The sequence below is a fragment of the Macrotis lagotis genome, chromosome 7, assembly GCF_037893015.1.
Source record: "Macrotis lagotis isolate mMagLag1 chromosome 7, bilby.v1.9.chrom.fasta, whole genome shotgun sequence".
Taxonomy (NCBI): domain Eukaryota; kingdom Metazoa; phylum Chordata; class Mammalia; order Peramelemorphia; family Peramelidae; genus Macrotis; species Macrotis lagotis.
In genome coordinates, this window is record NC_133664.1 from 122,454,250 (window position 1) to 122,473,871 (window position 19,622).

Sequence of the window (19,622 nt, forward strand, 5' to 3'; positions counted from 1 at the left end):
TCTCCTGACACATAATGAACATACTGAACTGCCTGGGATTAATGCTATTGTAAATCTATTTCCTGTGCCTGGAGTACTCAAACCAGAGAAGAGTTAAGACCCTAACTAATGAGAAGAAAGTCAAGAAAGAAAATGGGTAAATAATTAGAAATCATTATGAATGAAACTAAACAGTTCAGAACTGAAGGATCAAGAAGGGGTGTCATCTTTTCATTTACCTTTGATTAGATCTGAGGGGGAAAATGGGAAGTCCAGGGATTGTCTCTTAAGCAGCTGAGGACAAAGTTCATTATTATTATTATTATTATTATTATTATTGTTGTTGTTGTTGTTGTTGTTGTTATTGTTATTGTTATTTTGTTTATTCTAGAAAACAAAGCTCAGTTGGAATAGTACAAGGAAGATTGCCAACAAAAACTAACCAGCACACAGTAGGTGGTTAATATATGCTTGTTCTTTGCCCTTACAGAAGGATGAGGCTGTCTGTCTAGGGAGCAGAGAAGACAAGCAAAGAGGTCTCTAGGCTGGTCATTGGTCACCAGGCTAATCTGGGGGACTTCCACATTCAAATATCAGACAGAAGCAGGAATACTTCTCATTAGCTAGACAAGAGAAAAACTCCTGCATAGTTCTCCTAAATCCTTGGGAGAGTGAGGGGAGAAGAGAATGACATTCGAAGAGCTCCCTTTTCCATTTTATGTTGCTTATAACCTAGAACACTGAGACAAAATCAATATAAAGCACTATCAAGGAAAAGTTTCCATGGGCTACTCTTCTTAGCCAATGCACAGAGGAGTACAGAACTTAAAGAATCTGAATACTGGTATTTAAATTTTATTTCCTTCCTATTATTAGTGGACAGGTACCTTAAACAGTTCCTTCTCTGTAAAATGAGAATAATGTTTGAGGCTGACACTTCAGAGAGTTATTGTGACATTTAAGAATGATAATGGGCATAATAGGTTTTTTAAAAAAATATAAATGTCAGCTATTATTATTATTATTCTACATTAACTAACATATTTGCCAAATTAAAATGAGGCTAGCCTTGTGAGACATTCCCAGACATCAGTTTTATTGTTCTGCTGTATTCTTTCAGAATGCCTGACCCACTATGTGATGGCAGGCAAAAGGAAGAGATAAATTCCCCCCAAATATTTTACATTGCTCACTTTTTTGTACCAGGGATCAATGGGAAAGCAAGAGAAGAATGGAAAAAATAAATATAAAAATATTTTCATAAAATTAGAATTCAAAAAAACCTGAAAGTAAATAATAAATGTCAATAAATTCTATATTGCTTAATTAAGGATAGTCTCAGAAAATCATATTCAGACTTTAGATTTCTATAGGATTTCTCACTTAGCCTTTAATAGTGTGATTGGTTGATGTTGATAATAAAAAATCTACTTTTTTTTTAAGGTAGAAGGTGATAAGAGTATTCTTTATCTCCTTGTTTTCCATTACAGGTTCTTTCATAAAAAATGAAAGATCTAAAGAGATCCATAGATCCAACAATATTCTGAATCTCATACTTGAAAGTTAGAATGAATTATGAGCATAATAATAAGATCACTATCTCACTAAAGAAAACATGGTCACCAGAAAATTACTATTAGATGTGCTGGCTATGCTACCTTCCACTGAAGATACTGAGGCACATTAGTTCTTGGCATGAAGTAAACTTTAAGCACTGTCTTCTTTCCTATTTTTTCTTCACTTTTCTTCTCCTTCATTTCTGCCCTAGAACTCCAAAAGCCAGAAATTATGTGGGCTTCTTGCCTATCCATTCCTGTCTGGAAGATGTAGCCCTCAATGGGAGTCAATGAGTACCATCAAGCTTTTCCATTTAACTTGTACCTCCATGGTTCCTGTTCTCCCCTTTCCAACTAAGGACCCTGTGGGCAGCTAGGTGGCATAGTGAATACAGCCTTGGCCTTAGAGTCAGGAAGACAGGAGTTCGAGTTCAGCCTCAGGCACTTGACTCTTACTAGCTATGTTACCTTGAGTAAGTTCCTTAAGCAGCTGAGGACAAAGTTCATTATTATTCTTATTATTCTTATTATTTTGTTTATTCTAGAAAACAAAGCTCAGTTGGAATAGTACAAGGAAGGCTGCCAACAAAAACTAACCAGCACAGAGTAGGTGGTTAATATATGCTTGTTCTTTGCCCTTACAGAAGGATGAGGCTGTCTGTCTAGGGAGCAGAGAAGACAAGCAAAGAGGTCTCTAGGCTGGTCATTGGTCACCAGGCTAATCTGGGGGACTTCCACATTCAAATATCAGAAACAAGCCTCGCATCCAGGGCATCTCCAGCTGTCTTGATTCATATCTGGCCACTGAAAGTAGATGGATCTGAAGGAGAAACTGAAGCTGGTGACTTAGCACAGCACCCCCCCTCACTCAAATCAAATTTATGTGCTTGTCATGGCAACACTTTTCTGATGTTGTGGTCTTCTTCGAAAATGAAGGACAAACATTATTTCTCGACAAGGCATCTCTGGCTTTTACCCCCCTAAAAGCAAAACATTTAAAGAACTTGTATGGAATAAATTTTGTAGTAATTTATAGTTAATAATGGAATTATGGAATAATTCTGGGGGAAATTTTTCTGAGTTCCCAGAAAGTTACAAAGAATATTTTGTATAGAAAAAGGGTTTTAGATTCTCTTGTTCTTACTCTCATTCTACTCAGTTATACCTTGTGTCTATTTTTTCTTATATTCATTTGGAGTTAAGAAGGTAATTGCATTTGTCTTTGTTAAAGACAGTGACGATAACAATCCAGGGTATAACACTTATGGATATTTCAATTTTTCAAAATTTTCAATTTTTGATAATTATAGTGCTTATTCAAGAAACTTAGTCACTGTAGAGAATTTATAAAAGCAAAGGGAGAAGAGGTAAATGGGATGAGAAGGTAAGTATGCATGTGATTTTACCTATGGAGAGAACAGTCTCATTGATTTTATAAAATCACTAAAAATTCCTCTTCTTTAATAATAATTTTGTTTCCCATTCGGTATAAAAAAGAGGATATGATTATCCAATGAGCTAGCAACAGAATCTGCATCATGGGTACGTAAGTCTTTAGACTTCAGATACTATGAAATATGATATACTCAACCTCTAAACAACCTCATTTATATTTAATGAGCACCAAATTTGAAAATCTCTCAGATAAGGATTATAGAATGGTGAATAAAATATGGCTCCTATTCCCACAGAGCTTATCATATGATAAGAGGAGAGGAGAAACACAACTATGTAGACTATAAAAATAAATGTTATGATATAAGGAACAGATATTTAAAGTGCTAGAGGAAGTTGGATGCCCAGAGACAACTAGACTGTGAATGCTTCAAAGAGAAGTATTTTATCATGGATTTGAAGGATAAACAGGAATTAAACAGGTTGGTTAGAGACATTATAGCTGGAGGGTCCACAGTGAGAAAAAGTCCAGAGCATGTCCCTAGAATATCACAATCACCAGCTTAACTGTAACATGAAGTATGTGAAAGCAAATAGTTGAAGTATCCAGATGTGGTGGATTATACTTTTGAAAGACTGAATGCCAAGCTGAGAAAGTTGGATTTTATTCAGCAAATAACATGAAATCATTTTGAAGGGGGTGAGATATGAGTAGAAAAAGACTGATGAGGAAGATTAATCTGGCAGTGATTTGTTGGATGAACTGGAAAGAGGGACAGGAGAAAGGAAGATTAGTTTGGAGACTACTGCAGTAATATAAATAGGATTTGAACTAAAATGGGTAGTGAAAGTTGGAATAGAGAAAAGTAGAAAGATGTGAAAATTGTTGTGATAGAAATGACAGGACTTAAGAAAATCTGAAGTCAAAGCTGGCTCTAAGTTTTCTAGATTTGATACGCAAGATGCTAATACCTTTGGCAGAAATGTAGAAATCAGGAAGGGAAGTCAGCTAGCTTTTTGAATACATTTGGTTTGGAGGATGCAGCTTGGAAAATGTTCCCTAGCCATCATATGAACTTCCCAAACTGTGGATCCAGTGTGAATGATGAGGAATTCCCAAGAGGCAGACATACTTTAAAAGGGCACAGTTGGGGGCAGCTAGGTGGCAGAGTGGTAGGCTCTGGAGTCAGGAGTACCTGGGTTCAAATCCGGTCTCAGACACTTAATAATTACCTAGCTGTGTGGCCTTGGGCAAGCCACTTAAACCCATTGCCTTGCAAAAAACATAAGGAAAAAAAGGCACCGTCATAAGAGACAATGTTTTACCATGTGACTTTGGGAAATAAGTGATTTCTTCTTATTGCACCAAAATTTCTCTTTCTTTTCAAAGCATATAATAAATGTGCCACTTGTAAAGGCAAACTAAAACTGAATGACCTTTGTTCTAATTAAGGGAAATGGAGGGGACTCATTCAACTTGGGGGAGGAGATGCTTTTATATAAATGAAAGTTGCCCAGTGATTTTGACTTTCCTGTTAATGCAGGACAAGAACTGGTTGTGATGTGTCCTAGGCTAAAATAAATATGCATGGGAAGAGGCCAGAGTAGCACAACCTTGACTAGCTTTGGCCATAACTGCAAAAGATCAACTATTCACCAATCAAATCAAAGGCAGGTGCTCAGAGGACTAAAGGGCAAGAACCTGCTAGGTACAGCTAACTTTTCCCACCTGCTTTCCCATCTGATCACTCCATATACAGGGGTGCAGGGACTGTGACAGAGAAGCCACCTGGTTCAGGCCACCTGCTATTCTATCAAGCTGTGGGCCTGCTTGCCCAAAGAGTTCACAAAAAATGGACAAGGAGGAAAGAATCACTTCTCTCCAGTTTAGAGTCTGAACTCTACTGACCTATATGAACCTACTTTGCTGAATTCAAATAATGACTCTCAAGGATTGCCTTCCCTCCCCTTTCCTGCTCCCCCAAGGGTTTCAACATTCAACTTTGGTCTTCCAATTCATCAATAACATCCGGATTCAATATAAAGCTGATGCACACCACAAACACTCCGTTTTTCCAGTATATCAACCTTCCAAACTTTCATGAGCTACAAACTTTCATCTCAGACCAGAGTAGTGTGGTCATACTTTTTGATCTCGACCTCATTCAAAATTGCACCATCTCCATGATCCAGAATTCTGAAGCTGACCTTTTATCCTCCTATCTCTTCACAAGGTTTATTCCTAAACTTGACTACTTTGAGTCCTCACCAAGATCTACAGCATGGCAGCTCATTACTTATCTGACCTCCTGTTACCTTTTGAATAATCTTGACCCTGATGTAAACCAGTTTACCCTTTAACTGCTCGCTTCTAGAGGATGTGATTATCCAAGTTGCCCAAACTCCAAAACTCAGGTAATTCTCACTGTGTCTTTTCTCTGTTTCTACTTAGTTCTGCTGAAAACCAATTTAAGATATACAGTGCTGCCAAATTAGTTTCACTGGCTGCATGGTGGATCTTTTATTCTGTCCTGACTCTCAGGCATACTTCCCACAATACTTGTTCTAAATGTCCTATTCTTGCCTTAAGTTCCCTACTCAATGGCAAATAGGGGTCCTAAATTCACTCATAATACCATAAATTAACATTATTTTATGTTATATTTTTATTTTGTTGAACATTTCCAAATTGTATTTTACCACGTTGGGAATTTTGCCTGAGGGAGTTTGATATTTCTTAATTTAGATAATAGAGGCCATCTGTAGTGAGCTTTCTTTTAAACCTCAAAATCTCTCTAAGGTTCCCTATTCTCTCTTTCCCTCCTTTCCTTCTGTCTGAGGAAGAGGTGACCTTTACTTTTTTTTTAAGGACAATCATTTTACTTGTGCCCCAGATATGATTATTTTATCATTTCCTTGAGAATCATTCTCTCATTCTTTCTCTCTCTCTCCTCCTCCTCCCCCCTCCCATCCTCTTTCTCTTTGGTAGCCAACCTCCTTGGCATGCTCTTATATGTTTGCCTCTACTAACCACCTCCAATTAATTTCTTGTCCTTGTGTAATTAGGCTTGCAGCCCCAAACAGTTGACAAAATGCTTTACTTGTATTTATGCTGGGTACATGTGGTTGTGCATGTGTTTATGTGTATATTATCTAGACACAAAGTAGTCAAATACAACACTGGTTTCATCCTTCCTCAGTCTCTTTTGCTGAGTTATTATCCATTTCTATGTGAAAGGCTCTGAACTAGTCAGAGGCATCTCCAAGTCCTAGGTCCAATTCTCTCCTGTCTTCATCATAATTTCTTTCTTTTTTTTTTTTTTTGGCAAGGCAAATGGGGTTAAGTAGCTTGCCCAAGGCCACATAACTAGGTAATTATTAAGTGTCTGAGACCAGATTTGAACTCAGGTACTCCTGACTCCAAGGCTGGTGCTCTATCCACTACACCACCTAGCCGCCCCTTCATCATAATTTTTTTTTTAGGTTTTTGCAAGACAAACGGGGTTAAGTGGCTTGCCCAAAGGCCGCACAGCTAGGTAATTATTAAGTGTCTGAGACCGGATTTGAAACCAGGAACTCCTGACTCCAAGGCCGGTGCTTTATCCACTACGCCACCTAGCTGCCCCTCATCATAATTTCTTAAAGGTTCATTTATAACTTCACTGAAGATGGCTCAGAAATCTATATATCCAGGCCTAATCTCTATAGAAAATTGTAATCTCACACCATCACTTCCTCACTGATACTATCTCAACCTGAATGTCCTGTCAGCACCTCAAATTCCAAAATGGAATTAGTTATCTTTTGCCCTAAAGCAACCCACCTCTCCCCTACAGTATAAGACAAATTATTCTTCTGCTCATCCCAGGTTCACAAGCTTGGAATTGTTTATGGTGCTTCCTTTGCTCTTCACTTAAAATCTTGGACCAGGTCATGTCAATTCTATTTCTATATCATCTTTCACATCTGTTGCCACCTATCCAATCATGCAGCCAAAATTTTTGTTAGGTCTTTACCTCTTCCTATCTATACTATCTCAACAGACTTCCAGAGGTTTTCAGTCTCTCCTCTTCCCTTTATATTTTCCATAAAACTGCCAAAAATAACATGCCAAAGACATGGGTATAATCATGACAAGAAATTTTAGTGACTCTAACGATAATACTGACTCTGAGGATGATACTGCCATTTCAAATCTCTTTTTAAAAAGGTTTTTGCAAGGCAAATGGGGTTAAATGGCTTGCCCAAGGCCAAATAGTTAGGTAACTATTAAGTGTCTGAGGCTGGATTTGAACTCAGGTACTCCTGACTCCAGGGGCGGTGCTCTATCCACTGAACCACTAGCTGCCCCTTCAAAACACTCTTAATCTGGTCTCCTTGTGATTTCTTACTCTGCCCCTTGAGAAAATCTACAATCTAACCAAATAAAATGAAGTTCTCTTGCGATTGGAATTCCATTCCATTCCAATATGTGCCTTGGCATATAGTGCCACCCATGCCTGGAAGAGAATTTCTCTTTAGCTCTGTCTCAAAATCCTGAGCCTCCTCCAAGTCTCACACTGCATGCCAGTTCCTAAAGGAAAATAATCTGGAAGTCCTTAGTTGGAGTGCTCCGTAACTGTTCCCCAAATTACCCTCCACTGACTTTGCCTGTTTTCAGGTTCTATCTCTCAGTAGAAGGAATGTAATCTCCTTGACTGAAGGGACTATTTTTGTTTCTGTCTTTGTATCTGTTGAACCTAGTGTGGTGTCGACATGTAACAGTTGTTTAGCAAATACTGACTTAAAGAAAAAGCAACATTTAGGGAATTGTTTTACTCAACAATCACAGAGAACTCTATGGTCTCCATGGTCAAAGAAATCTGTATAAAAAGAAAGCCATCACCCAGGATCCTTAAATTAAATTCAATAACCTAGTAAGTCTATACCAAAAGAATGTCCAGTTGATTGTTATATAAATTGCCTACATTAATCCTGACAAATCCTGTTCTGTAGGTACAACTACAAAGCAAAAAAAAAAAAAGAAGAGGTACCCAAATCCTCTTAATCACCTGGCTTTGATGCCCTGGAGCAAAATGCCTAGGTTTACAAATTTTGGAAAATTCCTTTTAAAACCTTTTCAAACATGAAATGATCAAGTGTGAAAACTAATTAACAAACAGTGAATCTGTGTTCTTAGGCGATAAAATCTGACAGATTTTAGGAAATAAAAGGAGGGGGCAAGAAACCCAACTAGCTGCAAACAATTTCAGACATATTCCCTCCTGGTACCCTGAATAGTGAAATTATCTCTGAAAGAAGACATTCACAGCTTTATAGGGGAGGCAAGACTAGGAGGTAAAATATCCTGCCCATTAGTTTTCCAATCCACGAATTCCACAAACAAATAGCACAGACCAAGCCATTTGAAAACTGGGGCTTTGCCACAAGTATCACAGTCAGTTATTACAGTTTCTTTTATTTAGATTTTATTTTATTAGATGTTAGGAAGCACTCATACTGAAGTTTAGCCAAAGAAGAAAAAAAAGTGAGAAGTTGCTTTAAGATAAAGAATCAAACAACATAAGTTTACTACTTTGTTCTCTGTTGGTCTCCAGAAAGACAAACTCAACTTAGCGCCTCAACTTACTCTGAAAACTCAGCATACACATTTCCTCCTCACAAGGATTGCTCTTCAGCATTTAGAAGCTTTAGAATGGCCTTGTGGTTTATAGATGCTAACAAGAAAGAATTCTTGCTCTTTTCTTCCATGAAATACAATCAAAGCAGTTAGAAAGACCTATACCTCTGTTGCTTGCACCTATGAAGATTGGAATTCCATGGAGATCTAAGAGACTGACGTTTATATAATATACGTAAGCACATTTTGTGAGGGAAAAAAATTTTATATGTTAATCATGAATATGCATGTGTTGTTTTTCTTCAAAATAGAAATTACTCAAAGAAGTGTCTTTTGAGTTAGAATAAATTACATGTGATTGCTGATGCAAAGTTAAGTCAAGTTATCATGGTATGCCTGGAAAGGAAAGGTACAAGGATGTCACAATTTTGCTGGGTCTTTGAATTTTATTTAGGTGCTTTTGTATCTGGATTTTATCTTAATTGTTTTCTTTCCTCTGAATATCTAAGAGAAGCCAACTTACTCTAGAGGTAGTCTTTTTGCCTTTCGGTTCAGAATCTCAGGAACTGATTGTAGGATCTTACAACAATAATCACAAAAAGGAATACAAGCAGTGTATCTATCTATTAAATTCTTAAGGGTTCTAAGAGAATCTAGAACAGATTTGAGGATTGGTCAGTGGCTACAGTGCTTCAATCCTATTGGAGTCCTTGAAGAGTTATCTATTCCCCTTAACCCAATTTGCTAGCCTCAGGAAGGCATAGTTACTGAGAAGAAATTGATACATGCCTCTTAGGAAAACAAAGCAATCACATAGGGGGATTATAAAATGGCACCTTCATTTTTCTCCCCATAAAAGCAAATTCCTTTCAAGACATTAATAGTTATAAGAAAGCCTGGACAGAAATAAGACAAGTATGCCTCTTAAGTGTTCAAAGATGGGTGAAGAAAAGGGAGTGAAGCAAAATTATGGTTTTCCCTTATAGACAACAGCCTCTGTGAAATACTTATTGTTAAAAAAAAAAACTTTATTTTCCAGCAGAGAAGAAATGAAGCAATTTGCTCCTTGAGTGCATAAATGGAAATTGCTCAAAGAGCATGATTCATAGTCCTACTAGCTTTGGCCATATTAAGTTTCTATAAAACACAGGAGAAGAGATAATATGGAGTGACAAAAGAGAGGCAGGTTTCCCCTTTCATATCAACAGAGGAACACTGTAAGTGGTGGAAGGAAGCAAAGGAAACGTCATACCTAAAGTTTCATAAAAAAGTTTGGAACTTATGACATCTCAAAACAACTAAGTTCTTCACAAGAGTTCTGCAGCTTTTTCATAAATGAGATGGCAGGAGAGAAATTTCAAAATAAGTAGTACCATCATGGAGAATCTTATTAAATAGTGCGTACAATTTTCCCTCAAAAGTCCTATTCCAAAGCCTCACTGCACTATGGAATGATGATCATTCCTGGAATTTTGAAGGTTATGCTAACTGTACACAAGCAGGATCTGCAGCCTGGCAACAGACTTTTAAGAACAATATTTAAGGTCTGGCCTAGCTTTATCATGAAAGATTCATAACCAGGTTGGCTTTAAGCTTGTGAATTTTTCAGTTACAGTAAATCTTCAAAATCACCAAGTTACAGAGCAGTTGTAACCTACATTGATAGTGTCCCAATAATGAGGTCATGGATTTTTAATATATTAAAGTATGATACTTGGCAAAATGAATTTGAAGTTCTTATCACTCTAGTTGTGTTGGGCATTTACAGTAAGTTGTCTACCCCCCCATTTCCTAGAATAGTGAGAAACGAGGAGGAGGAAAGGTAAACCACCTGCCCAGAAACATAATGCCAAAGTAGCAGTTATGCTGGCACTCAAAACCCAGAAAGCTTGGCTTTCCATCCTGTAAGCTCTTCAAGGAGAAAAGGAATGTATTCGTTACAATCTTCAAATATCAAAGAATTTTGCTTCAAGAGATAACATACATAGTGCCACTTATTAGATTTCAGATTCTAGAGGCAGGGTGAACAGAAGAAACCAGAAAGAGATACACACACACACACACACACACACACACATATACATACACACTACTTTAGAGTCATTTTTTGTGCTCATAGATCCAAGAATCATTTAAATTTCTGAGTCTCAATTGCTAATTAGAAAAAATGGTTTCTTCATGGATCCCAACTTATTTAGAAGGAATGAAAATACCACTAACATAGGCGAAATGTTAAAAATATATTGTAAAAATACATGAAATTTACCTGCAAGTAAGAAGGTAATGAGGCAGGTTTCCTTCGGTAAATAGAGTTTGAGACGAGAACCACTGAAAACATATTCCACCACAGCTTCAGAACGACCAGCTCTCTGGAGGAAAGGTAAGAACTGCTTGGCTTTCTGGGTATCCTAATCAGGAGAAAGAATAAAAAAATGATCATCATAAGATTAGCATCAAAAGATGATGATATCATTTTCTTCTTGGGCCTGAGGATCAAGGCACAACTGACCAGCAAAACCTAGGAACACGGTTGATAATGAAGAATTTCAGATGATATGACATGAATATGATGCAATTAATGTTCTACTTCTTTAATAGTCAATTTGTAGAGACAAAAGGTTCATCTTATAACAGTACTGACACTCTCGTCCACAGGAACTCTTTCTACACATCAATTTTTCTTTCCCATTAAGTTGTTCTTAGAACCCTTTCTCTGGTTCATTTTTTCCTTTTAAATATATTTTATAAAATTTTAAGCTCACTAGATATGGTAAAACCACAATCTTCAAAACTATATAAACTGATATCCAGTTCAGACAAGACCTAGGGACATCATTTAAGTTAAGGCATCAGAATGAGGAAAAAATCTGTAATAACTCAATAATCATTGCTAAAGCAAACAAAGGAAACAAAATTAATGAAATATTGAGAATCCCATAATAGAAATCGTCTCTGGACCCACTAAACTATTCCATACAGTGGTGAATTTTTTCAATGATGGAGACAAAAATTTAAAATCAAATTGTATAGTTTGGAAGCAAAAGTTTAATCTTAGAAATTACACTTAAGCTTAGTCCTACCAGATCTAAAATTATATTATAAAGCAAAATTGTCTGGTATTGGCTAAGAAACAGAGTGGTAGACCAGTGGAATAGAGTAGGTGCCATAGCAGGAAATGATTATAGTAATCTGTTGTTTGATAAACCCAAAGAGTCCAGCTATTGGGATAAAAACTCTCTCTTCAATAAAAACTGTTGGGAAAATTGGAAGTTAGTATGGAAGAAACTGAGATTAGACCAACAGCTCACACCCTATACCAAGACAAGATCAAAATGGATACAAGATTTAGACATAAAAAACAATATTATAAGCAAACTAGAAGATCAAGGAGTAGTATACCTATCAGATCTATGGAAAGGGAAGCAGTTTATGACCAAGGAAGAGATGGAGAACATCACTGAAAACAAACTAGATGATTTTGATTACATTAAATTAAAAAGCTTTTGCACAGACAAAACCACTGTAACCCAGATCAAAAGAAATGTAGTAAACTGGGAAACAATCTGTACAACTACTATTTCCGACAAAGGACTCATTTTTAAAATATACGGAGAACTGAGTCAAATTTTTAAAAAGACAAACCATTCCCCAATTGACAAATGGTCAAAGGATATGCAAAGGCAATTTACAGATAAGAAAATCAAAGTGATCCATAGTCATATGAAAAATTGCACTACATCATTACTTATAAGAGAAATGCAAATTAAAGCATCTGAGGTACCACCTCACACCTCTAAGACTGCCAATATGACCAGAAAGGACAATGATCAAGGTTGGAAGGGTTGTGGGAAATCTGGGACACTAATACATTGTTGGTGGAGCTGTGAACTCATCCAACCTTTCTGGAGAGCAATTTGGAATTATGCCCAAAGGGCAACAAAAATGTGCATACCCTTTGATCCAACAATACCACTACTGGGCCTATACCCTGAAGAGATATTGAAAATGGGTAAAAACATCACTTGTATAAAAATATTCATAGCAGCCCTGCTTGTGGTGGCAAAGAATTGGAAATCAAGTAAATGTCCATCAATTGGGGAATGGCTGAATAAACTGTGGCATATGTATGTCATGGAACACTATTTTTCTATTAGATACCAGGAGGGATGGGAATTCAGGGAAGCCTGGAGTGATTTGCATGAACTGATGCAGAGAGAGATGAGCAGAACCAGAAAAACACTGTACCCCTAACAGCAACATGGGAGTGATAATCAACCTTGATGGACTTAATCATTCCATTACTGCAACAATCAGGGACAGTTTTGGGCTATCTTCGATGGAAAAATGCCATCTGTATCCAGAGAAAGAATTGTGGAGTTTCAACAAAGACCAAAGACTATTACATTCAATTTAGGGGGAAAAAAAACCCGTTATCTTATATAATTTTGCTATCTCTTATACTTTATTTCTTCCTTAAGGATATGATTCCTCTTTTGTCACATTCAATTTGGATCAATGTATACCATAGAAACAATGTATTTACTGGCAAATTGCCTTCTATGGGGGTGAGGGGAGGGAAGTAACATTAGGGGAAAATTGTAAAACACAAAATAAACAAAATTTTTGAAAAAAATTAATTATACTTAAGCTCACTACTAGGCACAAATTCCACCAAGATTTACAAAGTAGATCATATTAAGACTTAAATTTTAAGCTTTAAGCACCCCCCCTTTACTTCCTTCAAGTTCTCCAATCCTAAAAGCAATTGAATTATAGAGCTATCTTAAACAAATACTATCAACACCTGAAGATATGTTTGAAATTAAGAGGATTTTATCAAATAGACATTCTGTGGAAATCACACAGATAACAAACCAGATACCAGCAACACATTTTCCTTCTTTTGCCACATTTAGTATTAATCAAACACTAACTACAAACTCTGTATGAGGGCAAAAGGTTCTCCACATTTCTCTGACTCAAATGACACAACGAAACTATGCTGCTGCAAACTCTTACTTTCAATCTTTGCTCCTAGCAACAGGGCTATTATAACTAAATTAATGCATATTGGATAATGAAAATTTAACAAGCCATCAAGTATATGCATGTATTCATAGCAGCTGAGGAGACACAAAGGTGCCTTGGAGCCACATGTATTTAGAGAAGCTAGTGAAGTAAGAAGGGATCAAAACAATATTTACAGTAATAGGCATCACCCTCTCTTAAGAGGACTGCAGAAAAGAGACAGTAATCAATCTTCTCAAACCTTTTCCACCACCATGTTATTAATAATAAAAAATAAATTGACCTATAGCTTAGTTTGGTTAAAATTCTTCACATGCACATTTGAGTACATGCTATTGTTCAGACATTTCCATTGCATCTGAATCTTTGTAATCCCAGTTTTCTTGGCCAAGGTACTGGAATGGTTTCCCATTTCTTTCTACAGCTCAATTTATAGATGAGGAGACTCAGACAAACAAGATTAAGTGACGCACACAGGATCGAAAATCTACTAAGTGTCAGAGGCCAGATATGAACTGAGGTCTTTCTGACTCAAGGACTGTTGTTCTATCTATAGTTATAGTTCTATCTATAGTAGACAGTTATCTACACCCAGCTGTCCCTGAAGGAAAAGATAATAATAAAATTTTGTCCTTCATGTTCGAAGAAGACCATGACATCAAGGATATGATGCCATGACAAGCACTTGAATTGGATTTGAGTGAGGAGGTGCTGTGCTAAGTCACCAACCTCACTTTATCCTCCAGAACCATCTGGGTCCAGTGCCAGATATGAATCAGGATGAATGGACAAGGCCCCTGATTAGAGGCATTCAGGGTTAAGTGACTTGCCCAAGTTCACACAGCTAGTATCTAGTATCTGAGGCTGGATTCAACTTCCTTCCTCCTGACTCCAAAGCCAGTGCTCTGTCTACTGCACCAACTAGCTGCCTTGAAGGAAAGCATATAAACAAACAAATGTCCATAAACATTTACATGCAAATACTTCATCTATAGTTGGATAAAGCCTAGAATACCTAAGTATGTCAATTAACATAGGGTATAAAATACTGGATATATTAAAACCCCTTTGATATCATAATCTAAGGCATCATATTCCCAAGTTGGATCTTCCAATTCAACAATACATTCTTGAATTAAATGCATCATATGAGTTCAGTTAATAACTCTAAAATAAAAGTCTGGCACCCAAAGCAAAAGTATTTTTGCTCACCCTCCAGTCCCCCACAAAGAAACACTAAATGCCTTCTGGATTTACCTGGAAAGTAGGCTTATAAAAAGTCAGAACTGACCAACAATGCAGCGCCATTTATTTAAGCAGCCTTAATTTAAAAAAAAAATGAACAGTAAGAGATGGATCTACTTGTTATAGCTAGACTGTTTTCCCCTCAGCTAAGCCCCTAGTCTAGAACATCAAGAGGCCTACCTGCTCAGACCATGAAACAGAAAAAAAGCTCATAGCTTCCAGGCCAAAAAAAAAAAAATCAATAGGATGTTCTTAACTGCTTTTCAAGACTCAACCTTCAACTCAATTGTCTCTGCTCTATAAAGAATATATTGGATGAAGGTATGGGGAATCTAAAATGCCATTTTTTTAAGGCAAAGTTTACAGATGAATGCCAATGCCAATGGTGACAACTCCAATTTAAACACCTCTTTCCAAAACAAATGTTTATATTCAGAAGCCAAAAATTCAGAGGAAGAAAGTCAATCTCCTGATGCACTATTTAGTGAAGCAAACCCACACCTAGAATATGGACCATTCATTAAGTGACAAGTCAGAGATGTAATCCTTGGATTTCCAAGAGAATAAAGTGCCTATACTTTTGGTAAAAATAAAGAATCAGTGAGAGGAGGAGCCTAAGAACATTTCAGTGATTGCTTTTGACTTGAAAAAGACCATAACTTGTCTTGGTAAGAATAATATAATGATCATATAGGCTTGATTTTAGTAAAGTAGAAGCTATCTTCAACCTCAATCATAGTATCACAAGAGAGTATTTTAGAGTCTTTAAAAAAAAAGCCTGGAGCTTCCTTTTTCTTTCAACATGCACTTTTTTGTCATTCTAAAAATACAAAGAAACAAGGCCATTTTTCTCTAACTTTATTTTCATAGTTGATCAAATGCAAAGTTGAGTAAAGCAGAATGACAAGATCCCTCAGGTGACAAAGAATTTACCCACAAATCATCTATGCCTACTCAGGATAGAAATGGAAATGGTTTACTCAGCTTTTATTACTGATTTTATTACTGTAAAATTGACTTTGAATACTGTTAAATGTTTTGCCCTCCAGAAGGGTTGTGTAGTTCCAGAAATGTGTTCCTATTGTTTCTATTCCTTATTATATTCCTTTCTAAGATTATGGCTATTGTGAAAAAACTTCAATTGTTTAATGAAGTTTTAAAATATACAGAATGCCATTAAAAAGAGACTGTTTCAAACAAGAGTAGATAGGGGTGGTTGGGAAGTGTAGTGGATAAAGCACCGGCCTTGGAGTCAGGAGTACCTGGGTTCAAATCCGGTCTCAGACACTTACTAATTACCTAGCTGTGTGGCCTTGGGCAAGCCACTTAACCCCATTTGCCTTGCAAAAACCTAAAAAAAAACCGAGTAGATGAAGACCTGCAATTAGAAACCACAGTCTCTTCTTTTTCTTTCCTATTGTCATCAAATTTTTTACTAGTATAACTTTTGCTTCTTTGATAATCCAGGGAAATGATTCAGTAGAGAATAATGAAACTTAATATTACTATAGAATTTAATATTTCCTATAATCTTCTCAAGAGAATTCTAGCAAGATGGCAGGATGGTCAAAACTAAGGCCAAATGTATCAAGAGTGGTTGAAACAATAAAAATTATCAATTTTTTTCATAAAAAGAAAAACAGGGGAAAGAATCTTCATAAGAAAAACACCTTTGCAAAACAGAAAGACTAAAGAAATTAATAAATAAAACATAACCCATTCAGAAGAGATCCCAATACAGTAAAATAAATACTACAGGGTAGAAGGAGAAATCTGTACAAAGAACATGACTGTAAGAGAAAATGGCCTGCAAGAAGCTTGAGAATCTTTTAGAATCACATTAAGAAATATAAAAAAAGATATGGCATTGGTAAGACTGGAAATAAGATTTCTGCAAGATTAGAACATCAATAGCTATAATTTTTTTTCATTTCTCAGCCTTATCTTTATGCTCCTTTTGAATCTATTGATCAGTACTTCCTTCAATTTCTCCTTACTTCACTTTTGCAACAAGTGCCTTCTTGTTCTCCTCTGACCTGTCTGACTACTTCTTTGAAATTTCCTTTGCTGTATTACCCATGTTCCATTTCAAACCATTAGTATGTCAAAATTCAATCTTGGGCTCTATCTTCTTTTCTCTTCATCCTCACAGTAGTATGTCAGATCAACAAAGATAGGAACTGTTGAATTTATAACCTGGCACTTAGCACAGACTATGGAAAAAGTCCTACAATTTTTCAGCTATCTATAAAACTCATCAGGTCTAATTAGCTCGTTAATTATTATTTTTAATATTTATATCTTTAATCTATCAATTTTTTGTCAAGACGTGGAATACGTACTTTGTCATTACTCTTTTTCTTTTTGTTAGGTTTTTGCAAGGCAAATGGGGTTAAGTGGCTTGCCCAAGGCCACACAGCTAGGTAATTATAAAGTGTCTGAGATCGGATTTGAACCCAGGTACTCCTGACTGCAAGGCCGGTGCTTTATGCACTACGCCACCTAGCTGCCCCACTTTGTCACTACTCTTAAGTCTTTAAAAGTTGTCTTCCTTTCTATTATTGTGGTCATTATAAATTGTTTTTCTGGTTCTCTCACTTCACTACATATCAGTCATTACAAATCTTTCCAGGTTTCTCTGAAAATATAATATTCTTTATTCCCTTAAGTGGAATTTCTTGCAGCTGGGTATTTAGACATTCCCCATCTAATTGTGATCTTTTTGTTTCCAGGTCTTTGCTAAACAAAAAATGCTGCTGTAAGTATTTGTGTACATGGGAGTTCTTTTACATGGTTTTTAACCTCTATGAAGAAATGTCTAGCAATGGAATGATTTGGTCAAGGTGGTTTCCAATTCTAAATCTATGGTCTTAGGAGTGTTAAAAAAATAACATACCACCAAAACAATGTAATATATCAACAGATCAAAAAAGCCTCCTGACAAAATACATTTATTTCTGTTTAAAAAAAAAAGCTAAAAAGTTTAAGGAAAAAACTGAATCTTTCTCTAATATGATAAAAAAAAATGTCTATTTAAAATCCAGTCATTACTGAGGCCTTGCTAAAAAGATCAGTAACGGAGCAATAATTTCCAATATCACTATTATTATTTGATACAGTGCTATAACAATTAAAAAGAAAATGAGGGAATAAACATAAAGAATAAACAATTATCACTTTTTTGCAAATAATATGATCTACTTGGAGAAATAGGGATATTCAACTGGAACAATAATTTTAGCAATGTAAAAGGTTATATAATAAATTTATATAAAGTCTTTATGTAGAAATCAAGGGATTCCATTAAAAAAAAAACTACTGAATGTATAAAATAATTAGGATTCCATCTATCAAAGTCCATATAAAAACTATTGGAATACATTTACAAAATATTTTTACAGAAATAAAGACAAGACAAATAATTGAAAATAGATTAACTACACAAGGTTGAACTAGTCTTATATAATATAAATAATAATGCTGCCAAAATTGATTTATTATGCCATAAAAATTGAACAGAGAAAAACATGGAAATTTGGCAGAAAATAGGTTTAGAACAACATCCATACTATATAACACAAGTGTCCAGATATGTGCAGTTATAGGTCACATCATAAAGAGAAAAGAGAAGGAAATACTTTTTACAACAATAAATGAAGAATCACAGCAGATAAAACAGGTAATTCTGGTTACACAAAATTAAGAATGTTTATATACAAGTATACGTATATAAATATTCAGAGAAGCAGTAATATATAGCAAAGATGGATAGGTGCCCTTTGGGTAATGACTGAAGAAACCATGGAACAATAATACACTTGTAAAAGAAAAATGCCTGGTTAGGACATTTGCTCTGGCAAAGCAGACAGGTATTTTCTCTATCATTTATTACACGACCAATATGAACTAGGGGAGGCACTTGACCCCAAGTCTGCCTGGCTCTAATAGCTACACTGCTTCACCAAATTGTGCATATTAATGTAATAGTTATACCACAAGGAAGAGTAAATGTAAAAAAAGTGTGGAAAGCTACTTTATGAAATGATGAAAAACATGTATACATTTATTTAAGTGTAGACATGTTAAATGGCAACAAAATAGATCAAAAGCACAAAATAACTATAAGATTAATTTCAAAAGCAAACACATGATTCTCTTGACAGCTGACTACTTAAATTTAAGGTTGCAGTTGGCCCTTTATGTTTTGGGGATTACATATTGCCAGAATATAAAGAGAGCATTATAATGAAAATACAAAATTTTATTTCTAAAATATTTTTTGCAAAACAAAGAGTCTATAAAATACTTCAATTTTATTTTCATTATTAAATAATAGAATCACAATTATTAATTTATACTGAATATGACACAAACCTCTTCATCAGTGTTCTTTGCTAGAGACACACCTGAGGGTTTTCTCAATGCTTTCTGTCACAGTATTTGTTCTTTATTAATGCAAAAATCAACTAAGAAGAGAATAACAAACTTTTTTGTAGTTACATTATTTACACAGTCTGTCCTAAATAAATTATTCTTAGGAATTTTTGAACTATTCAGATAAACTTGTTGAAAGTAGTATTAGGGGGTGGCTAGGTGGCGTGGATAAAGCACCGGCCTTGGAGTCAGGAGTACCTGGGTTCAAATCCAGTCTCAGACACTTAATAATTACCTAGCTGTGTGGCCTTGGGCAAGCCACTTAACCCCATTTGCCTTGCAAAAACCTTAAAAAAAAAGTAGTATTAGGTGCATTTCATCTGCCGCTGAAGACAGCATCTTTTAAGGAATATTTCTGCCTCCTC

The 19,622-nt window shown here is 35.8% G+C and overlaps 1 protein-coding gene across 2 annotated transcripts in view; it reads right to left on the bottom strand.

Annotated features, from left to right (window-relative positions):
* Positions 1-19,622, bottom strand: part of SND1 (staphylococcal nuclease and tudor domain containing 1) — a 520,505-nt gene that overhangs the window by 166,477 nt on the left and 334,406 nt on the right. For both annotated transcript variants that reach the window (XM_074193769.1, XM_074193768.1), the window contains one exon: positions 10,817-10,958. In XM_074193769.1, the coding sequence (XP_074049870.1) occupies positions 10,817-10,958 (142 nt within the window). The remainder of the gene's footprint in view (positions 1-10,816; positions 10,959-19,622) is intronic.